Source organism: Mobula hypostoma, chromosome 10 (assembly GCF_963921235.1).
Source record: "Mobula hypostoma chromosome 10, sMobHyp1.1, whole genome shotgun sequence".
Taxonomy (NCBI): Eukaryota; Metazoa; Chordata; class Chondrichthyes; order Myliobatiformes; family Myliobatidae; genus Mobula; species Mobula hypostoma.
In genome coordinates this window covers 18077332-18086864 of record NC_086106.1, presented here as the reverse complement: position 1 = coordinate 18086864, position 9533 = coordinate 18077332, and the positions used below count along the sequence as shown (strand labels likewise).

General features: G+C 58.7%; 1 protein-coding gene across 5 annotated transcripts in view; it reads left to right on the top strand.

The window, feature by feature from the left end:
- The first annotated feature begins 890 nt into the window (after positions 1-890).
- Positions 891-9533, top strand: part of dcaf11 (ddb1 and cul4 associated factor 11) — a 30663-nt gene continuing 22020 nt past the window's right edge. Inside the window, exons 1-4 of one of the 5 annotated variants that reach the window (XM_063060119.1) lie at positions 891-1026; positions 2547-2674; positions 4493-4611; positions 6579-6643. In XM_063060119.1, coding sequence (XP_062916189.1) covers positions 983-1026; positions 2547-2674; positions 4493-4611; positions 6579-6643 — 356 coding nt within the window. In that variant the 5' untranslated portion in view covers positions 891-982. Of the gene's footprint in view, positions 1027-1385; positions 1741-1841; positions 1930-2546; positions 2675-4492; positions 4612-6578; positions 6644-9533 lie in introns of those variants that run through there. The other 4 variants (XM_063060121.1, XM_063060117.1, XM_063060120.1 and 1 more) reach the window with 4 other exon arrangements.

The following is a 9533-nucleotide window of genomic DNA, read 5'->3' as shown; positions in this document are numbered from 1 at the left end:
AAATGGTGGGGCGGTGTCCCCAACCCCTGCTCATTCGTAAGGCCAGTGATGTTGTGGGGATGGAATTGGACTCTCTGACGATGGTGTCTGAAAAGAGGATGCTGTCCAAGTTGCATGCCATCTTGGACAATGTCCGCTATCCACTACATAATGTACTGGTTGGGCACAGGAGTACATTCAGCCAGAGACTCATTCCACCGAGATGCAACACAGAGCGTCATAGGAAGTCATTCCTGCCTGTGGCCATCAAACTTTACAACTCCTCCCTTGGAGGGGCAGACACCCTGAGCCAATAGGCTGGTCCTGGACTTATTTCCTGGCATAATTTACATATTACTATTTAACTATTTATGGTTTTATTACTATTTAATTGTTTATGGTGCAACTGTAACGAAAACCAATTTCCCCCAGGATCAATAAAGTATGACTATGACTATGCTCTTGTTGGGTATTCTTCTGTTTAATGGAGGTGGGTGCTGGAAAGGGAAGGGAGAGATCCAAAATCTGAACAGAAACTGCTGGGGGAGTCGGTGGAGGAAGGGGCTGCCTGAAGGGAGAGACAGAGGAGGGGTTGAAAGTTGGTGCAGGAGTGAAGGGTCGGTCGGTAAAGGGAGGGAGAGTTGACAGAATACAGGATGGTTGGTGGGGGGAATGATTGGTTGGGAGAGGAGAGAGGAAGAGTTAATGGAGGAAAGGAGCGATTGCAGGGAGAGAGGGATGGAAGGTTAAAGAGAGGAATTAATGATTTAACCCCGCCACCCGCTCAACTGTTGGCCATCTGCTACTGAACCAAGAATCAGAGGAAAGACCCGGCGAGTCGAGCAGCGCCAACTCTCCGATGACATTGGGTGTGACGTCATGACGCATCCAGCACGCACGGATCAGGGGGCGGGTCTGACGGAGCTAATGAGCTGTGACGCTTACTCCGTATGCCAATGGCGCCAGTGTTTACCTGTGTCAGTGAGGACTTGGCGGACCGAGAATGAGGCGACTGCGGGGGAAGGCGGCGCTCGGCGGCGGAGGGAGGTAACTCTCTCCCTCGGATGTCAGCGCACCACCGGTCCGCCGTTCGTCCCGGCGTAGAGACGGCGCCCATTCGCTCGGCCTCCTCCTACTTTCACGAGCGGCCTCGAGCCGGGATTGGTCGCGAGTGCGTTTCCCCCCCCCACCGGCCAATCGGCAAGGCGGAGCACAAGCGCCTCATTGGGCGTTCGGCTGGCGCGGCAACTGTGAGCGAAGCGCTGATTGGTTGTTCCTAACCCTTCTTTCCTCTTTCCGTGCGTCAAGTGACAGACGGCCGTTAAGCGCGGAGAAGGGGGGGCGGGGCAAATCCTGGAGGGGGGGGTGGGCCAGGCGAAAGGTGATTGGTTTACTGGTGCCGACTTCCCCACGTGGGAGCCGAGGTCAGTGATTGGTGGGGGACGAGTACGTGCGGAGCGGGGCCGGCCATATTGTTCGCCGATTGGTCACTTCCCCAAACCCCGTTCCCCCGTTGGTTACGTCATCGGATCGGGACTCCGCCCCCATCTGGCTGCTTCCTGTGTCCCGGTCAACAACAACAACAACAACAACCACCGCGGACCCCGAGCCGGGGTCCCCATAGCAACGGATGGGCTCTCGGAGCTCCAGCTCCGGTTCTGGTTTCGGCTCCGCCCCGGCGTCGGCGGGGGACAGAAGGCGACACAGAGATGAGCAGCAGGACTCCAACCTGGCTCAGGTCCTGGCCCACCTCCTACGCAGGTAGACCGGGCACCCTTGGGTGCAGGGGCGAGAAGGGGTGGCCTGTCCCGCCGCCCGGGTGCAGCGTAGGCGTTAGTCCCGCCCCCTAGTGTCAGCCAGTGACACCCATCGGTGCCTGGGTATGGGTTTTGGGTAGTCCATGGAAACCCCTTGGGTGCAGAGGAGAGATTGCCTCATCTTTGGGTGCGTGTGAGTGAGTACTTTCGCTTTGAGTGCAAGGGAGAGAGGGCCTCACCCTTGGGTGCTAGGGGAGAGAGGGCCTCACCCTTGGGTGTTGGGGAGAGAGGGCCTCACCCTTGGGTGCTGGGGAGAGAGTGCCTCACCCTCGGGTGCCGGGGAAAGAGTGCCTCACCCTCGGGTGCTGGGGAGAGATTGCCTCACCCTCGGGTGCCGGGGAGGGTGGACCTCACCCTCGGGTGCCGGGGAGAGATTGCCTCACCCTCGGGTGCCGGGGAGAGATTGCCTCACCCTCGGGTGCCGGGGAGGGTGGGCCTCACCCTCGGGTGCCGGGGAGAGAGCGCCTCACCGTTGGGCTCTGGAGAGTGAGTATTGTACCCTTGAGAGCAGAACGTTGGATGGGGAGGGGTCAGACTGGCAGAGGCTCACCCAGGGGTCCTGTTCCCACTGAGATGTGGATGATGAGTCCCGCAGAGGATGGGCACCGCTGGGTGCTAATGGGTGCCAGCGTACGGGTAGGCTCCCAGGTGCTGCTGCGGGTTTACGGGGCATTTCCTCGCCCTATTCCAACACTCGCCACTCAGTGCTGACCCTCCATCCTGAGGTGCTCCCACCCCGTCTCTCCCCAGGGGTCAGGTCCAGCTGGTGAACCGGGGCAGAGCTACGGGCCTGCAGCTCGTGCAGGCGTACTCGGACGATGATGACGACAGTGACAGTGCCTGGGACGGGTGCCTTGGGGACCGCTACCACCCCCCAGGTAGGAACCTCAGCCCTCTCGTTCCAGACCGGCAGCCCTCCCCGCCAGCTGACGGGTCGCGGGGGTTGCGAGAGTGCAGGGGTGACATCGTAGGGTCGCAGAGCCATCAGCACCAGGCCCATCGAGCCCACCGGTCCCTTCTGATCACAGTACGCTCCCTGCTATAGTCCCAGACGCCTTTGATCCACCAAGATACAACTATCCAAATTCCGGTTAAGTCTTGTAATTGTACTCATTTTCCCCACTTGCATTCGGGTCACCTTCTCTGGCAGCTGGTGCTGGGTCTTTCTGTGTGTAAAGAAACTGTCACCTCTCTGATCCCTCTTCAGTCCCTCCCCTTGTGTCCCTGTGCCCTCTAGGTTTGGGCTCCCCAGACCCTGAGGGAAAGACTGCGTCCGTCCACCTTATCCATACCCAAGGAACAAAAGAACCAGCCCTCAGGCCTTCTCTTCCAGGGTGCATCCTTGTAAATCTGTTCTGCAGCCTTTCCAGTCTGACAATGTCTTTCCTACACCAGGGTCCCAATACTCCAAGTGCGTCCTGACCAGGACTTGTATCAGTGCTCCCTGTCCTGACTGATGGAAGGCCAGTGGGCTAAGTGATTTCTTCACCACCCTGATTACCTGTGCAGCTGCCTTCAGTGCACTGTGACCTGGTTCTCCCATCACACCTGAATCAGCGCCTTATTGGTCCTACCCCGTCCTAAGTCCACCACCCCACACTTATTGAAGCTAAAATGCGTTTGCCCCATCCTCAGACTAGCTCCCTAACTGATGATAATCTATTGTAACCCGCTTCACTGTCAACAAGGCCCCCTCAGTTAGTTTCATCAGTAAACTTGCTAATCGTGCCTTGTACATTCGCATTCCAAATAATATACCCAAATGGTGAATAACAAAGTTCCCAACACTGACCCCTGGTGACCACTAGTCTCAGTCCTCCAGTCAGAGAATCGATCTTCAACCATTACCCTTCGCTTCCTGTCTTCAAGCCAATTCTAAATCCACCTTGCTGGCTCCACTAACTCCCCTGTGACCTAATCTTTCAAAGGTTTTACGAACTTGTCAAAGGCCTTACAAAAGTCCGTACAGCCAGCATCTGCTGCCGTAACTTATCTGTCGTCTTAGTTATCTCTTCAAAATACTCTCAAGATTTGCCTGATGTCACCTCCCACGCACAAAACCGTGCCAACTACTGCTACTAATTAGGCTTTGACTGTTCAAGTAATGGAGGATCTATTCGCTCCAGGAATCTCCCTACAACCAAAGATGGTCTCACCAGGGGTAACAAGCAGAGGTGAAGGGTCAGTGGTTTTGGAGGGGGTGACAGGTCAGGGGTTATGGGGCTGTGAGGGTAAAGGGTCAAAGGTTTCAGAGGTAACAGGGCAAGGTTATGAAGGGTATGGGTGAAGGGCTGAGGGTTCTGGAGGTGACAGGTCAAGGATTGTGAGGACTTGGGGATGAGGGTGCAAGCATGAAGGGTCAAGGGTCATGAGAAGGCAGGACTGAAGGTGCAGGGATAAAAGGTCAAGCTTAAAAGCATGCAGGAGTGAGGGTACAAGAATGCAGGGTCAAGGGTTATGAGAGTGCAAGGGATGACAGCACAGGAGGGATTCTGGCTGTGCAGGGGTGTAGGATCAGGCATTGCACGGTGAAAGTTCAGGGGGTGAAGGCTCAAAGGTTGAGCTGGACTGGTGGGTGGTTTGCGGAGTACAGAGGTGAAGGTTGGAGGGTCAGGGATTGCTGGAGGGTGTTGTGTAGTAGGGAGGGAGGGTTGGCATAAAATTGCACTGACTTCTGTGCTCCTCCTTGCCCACAGTGGACGCCAGTCCCGACACCCGAGAGATCGAGAGCAGTGAGATCCGGACCCAGATCCAGCTAGCCACCGGCTCACTGCAGTCATCGCCTGCCAGGAACTTCGCCCAGCTGCTGCGCAGGGTGAGGGGGACAGGGATGGGGGGGGCGAGGGTGGAGGGAGAGGGACGAGGGGTGTGTGAACAGGGTGGGGGGATGGGGGTGTGTGAACAGGGTGGGGGGTGAGGGTGGAAGGAGGGGGACGAGAGGTGTGTGAACAGGGACGGGGTGAGGGTGGAGGGAGGGGGACGAGGGGTGTGTGAACAGGGACGGGGGGTGAGGGTGGAAGGAGGGGGACGAGGGGTGTGTGAACAGGGTGGGGGGTGAGGGTGGAAGGAGGGGGACGAGGGGTGTGTGAACAGGATGGGTGGTGAGGGTGGAGGGAGGGGGACGAGGGGTGTGTGAACAGGGACGGGGGTGAGGGTGGAAGGAGGGGGACGAGGGGTGTGTGAACAGGGTGGGGGGTGAGGGTGGAGGGAGGGGGATGAGGAGTGTGTGAACAGGGTGGGGGGTGAGGGTGGAGGGAGGGGGATGAGAGGTGTGTGAACAGGGTGGGGGGTGAGGTTGGAGGGAGGGGGACGAGGGGTGTGTGAACAGGGACGGGGGTGAGGGTGGAGGGAGGGGGACGAGGGGTGTGTGAACAGGGTGGGGGGTGAGGGTGGAGGGAGGGGGACGAGAGGTGTGTGAACAGGGACCGGGGGGTGAGGGTGGAGGGAGGGGGACGAGGGGTGTGTGAACAGGGACGGGGGGTGAGGGTGGAGGGAGGGGGACGAGGGGTGTGTGAACAGGGTGGGGGGGTGAGGGTGGAGGGAGGGGGACGAGGGGTGTGTGAACAGGGTGGGGGGGTGAGGGTGGAAGGAGGGGGACGAGAGGTGTGTGAACAGGGACGGGGGTGAGGGTGGAGGGAGCGGGACGAGGGGTGTGTGAACAGGGTGGGGGTGAGGGTGGAGGGAGGGGGACGAGGGGTGTGTGAACAGGGTGGGTGGTGAGGGTGGAGGGAGGGGGATGAGGGGTGTGTGAACAGGGTGGGGGGTGAGGGTGGAGGGAGGGGGATGAGGGGTGTGTGAACAGGGTGGGGGGTGAGGTTGGAGGGAGGGGGACGAGGGGTGTGTGAACAGGGTGGGTGGTGAGGGTGGAGGGAGGGGGACGAGGGGTGTGTGAACAGGGTGGGGGGTGAGGTTGGAGGGAGGGGGACGAGGGGTGTGTGAACAGGGTGGGTGGTGAGGGTGGAGGGAGGGGGACGAGGGGTGTGTGAACAGGGTGGGGGGTGAGGGTGGAGGGAGGGGGATGAGGGGTGTGTGAACAGGGTGGGGGGTGAGGGTGGAGGGAGGGGGACGAGGGGTGTGTGAACAGGGTGGGGGGTGAGGGTGGAGGGAGGGGGATGAGGGGTGTGTGAACAGGGTGGGTGGTGAGGGTGGAGGGAGGGGGACGAGGGGTGTGTGAACAGGGTGGGGGGTGAGGGTGGAGGGAGGGGGGTGAGGGGTGTGTGAACAGGGTGGGTGGTGAGGGTGGAGGGAGGGGGACGAGGGGTGTGTGAACAGGGTGGGGGGTGAGGGTGGAGGGAGGGGGATGAGGGGTGTGTGAACAGGGTGGGGGGTGAGGGTGGAGGGAGGGGGACGAGGGGTGTGTGAACAGGGTGGGGGGTGAGGGTGGAGGGAGGGGGATGAGGGGTGTGTGAACAGGGTGGGTGGTGAGGGTGGAGGGAGGGGGACGAGGGGTGTGTGAACAGGGTGGGGGGTGAGGGTGGAGGGAGGGGGGTGAGGGGTGTGTGAACAGGGTGGGTGGTGAGGGTGGAGGGAGGGGGACGAGGGATGTGTGAACAGGGTGGAGGGGAAGGTGGGCGTTGGTGGTGACAACCCCAGGCCCAGGTGCGTGAGATCGTATTGTGCGCGCGGCAGTGGGGGAAGGAGGGAGGACTGGCGTGACCAGGTGTGGGTGGGGGGCAAGGGAAATGAGAGACCATCGCCACTCCCCCCTATCTCCCCCACCCGGCCCTGGCTGGTTTGTGGGATCTTGCTGTGCGATATAACCCACTCTCATTCCATCCACAGAGGGAACACGGGATGTGCTGTAACGGAGGCTTCTCGCATGGGGAGTGTTCCCGTATCACCTCACAGTGAGTCTAACCCCCACCCTCTCATTCACCCCATCTTACCTGTCCCCACCCTTGACAGTTTACAAATCCCCTACACCTCCTCCCCATCTCTGTGATCCCCTCTCTCCCTCCTCCACACCCCTTCCCCAAACCGTGAACCCTTCCCCATGCCCCTCCCTCCCTCCCCTCCCCTCCCCTACATCTCCATGACTCCCTCTTTCCCCTCACTCAACCCCTCCCCATCTCTGTGATCCCCTCTCAACCTCTCCTACACTCCCTCCCTCCCTTCCATAAACACCCTCCCCAACCCCATGACCCCTCTCGCACCCCTACACCCCCTCCCCATCTCTGTGATCCTCTCTCAACCTCTCCTACACCCCCTCCCATCCCTGTGACCCCTTCCTTCCTCCACACACCCTCCCCATCTCCGTGTCTCCCTCGCTCCATCCCCTACCCATCTCTGTGACCCCCTACAACCCCTCCCCATCTCCCACCCCCTCTCCCTCTTCTATATCTCCTTCCCTGTCTCTGTGACCCCAACCCTCCATCTCCCTGCACCCTCCATGCCTCTCTCTCCTCTCTCCCCCTCCCCTCTCCCCCTTTCTCTATCTGTATCTTTCTTTCTCTCTCTTTCCCTTTCTTTCTCTCACTCTCTCTCTCCTCTCCCCCTCTGTCTCTCTCTCTCTCTCTCTCTCCCTCCCTCCCTCATTGGAGTCTCTCCTGCCACAGTGGAACATTGGGCAGCTGTTCCCACAGCCCCTCCCTGCCTGCTATCACTTTACTGCACAGCGCGGGGCCAGGGATTTATTTAGCTCTCGGGGAGGTAACAGGAGCCGGATTGGGCCGTCTCCCGACCTTCGGTTCTGGAACCGCTTCCAGACACGGCTCCCATCCAGGACTCCGGTTCACACTGCATCTGGGGAGTGATCTGTTTGTGGGGTGGGGATGTCGATGCTGTGTCTTGTGAGGCTGCCCCACCTGCCAGACCGATAACCCAAGGCCCCGAAGCCAAGTGTCCATGGGATGTGCACAGCAAAGGGCTGGGTGGGGGAGAGCATTGGAATTGGTTTGTTATTGTCTCGTGTACCATTACAGTGAGGAGTTTGTCTTGTTCACACACATCAGATCTTTACACAGAGCATTGAGCTACAACGACAGAATACAGAATAAAGTGTAACTGCTACAGAGAACGTGCAGGTGCAGGCAGACAATAAGGTGCAAGATTAGAACGAGGTAGATTGTGGAATGAAGACTCTAATTTGCTGCAGAGTCTTATAACTATAGTCTTATGTCCCTGAGCCTGGTGGTTCATGTTTCAGGCTTTGCATGTTCTGCCCGATGGGCGAGGGGGGAAGAGAGAATGTCTGGGGTGGGTGAGTGGGGTCCTTGATGTTGCTGGCTGCTTTGCCAAGGAAGCAGGAAGAACGGACAGAGTCCGGGGAGAGACGGCTGAGTCATGAGCTGTGTCCACAGCTCTCTGTGGCTCCTTGCGGTCACGGGCGGAGCGGATGCCGTACCGAGCTGCGACGCCTCTGCACAGCACGCTTCCAACAGTGCATCGGTAGAAATTGGGGAGGGTCAGTGGGAGCTCGCCGAGTTTCCTTAGGGTCCCGAGGAAGTCGTGGTGTTGACCGTGGCTCATGTCCGTGGTCCGTCTCTCGAGCAGGTCAGGCTGTTGGTGATATTCAGTCCTGGGAAACTGAAGCTCTGAACCCTCTCGACCTCAGCACTGTTGGCGTGGACAGGAGTTGGGTGCGAGGTGGAGATTAAGGAGTGAGGGAGATGTAATTCAAGGCAAATGGGAAGGGTGTGTCCCGCTGACAGGGAGATGGGGCTGGTGGGATGTGTTCCCCCAGCTGAGGCACGGCGAGGCCGGTCTCGTCGTGAGGATCAAGCAGTTCCTAAAGATGTACAGACATTCAGCCCAACACGCCCATGCTGACCCATCTCCCTCACCCAAGCTGGAACCGCTCCCTCCTCCTCCCTTTCCAGAAAAATTGTCTGCCCAATTGCAGAGAATCTGTCCAACTAGATCGCCTCCTCTGGCAGTGAGTTCCCGATCTCGGTCACGCTGTGTGTCGAGAAAGAAACGTGTCCCCCAGATCCCCCCAGAACAGCTCCTGCCTCCCATCTTAAACCTGCTCCCTCTTACTGCTGATGCCCCTGTCAAGGGGATAAAGACTATCTACCCAACCTGTGCCCCTTCTGACCCTAGTATAATTTGGATTCTAGCAAGGTTCCCCATGGTCAGCTCCTTCACAATGTCGAGACACATGCGATCCAGGGAGACTTGGCTTGCCCACAGAAGGCAGGGGGTGGTTGTAGATGGAGGAAATTCTGCCAGGGGATCGGTGACCAGTGGCTTTCTTCAGGGTCCTGTTCTGGGACCCCTGCTCTTAGTGATTTCTTTTGTAAACTACTGGGATGAGGAAGTGGAAGGGTGGGTTAGTAGGTCTGCAGGTGACATGAAGGTTGGTGTCGTTGTGGATAGTGTTGGAGATTGTAAGTTACAACAGGACGTTGACGCGATGTAGAGCTGGGCTGACAAGTGGCAGCTGGAGTTCAGCCTGCACTATACTCCAGAAAAAACCTCCTTGTAACTCCTGCTCTCCAACCCAGGCAGCATCCTGGGGAACCTCCTCACAGCCTCCACATCCTTCCCGTCATCGGTTGACCAGAATTGCGTGGAGACGCACACATACACGCAGACACCCACGCACACACAGGCGTATAAAATAGTTGGGGTAACCTGGTCGGCAGGTTGATGAGGACAGTCAGAGAGAGAGAGGGGGGATCAGGGAGGAGATTACGAAGCTGCAGGAGTGTGGAAGGTCACTGAGTGGGGGAAGAGTTAACCTGGGCCGAGGCCCTTGGGGTTTCCGCCATGGTAGGCGTTGTTGACCCTGGGTTG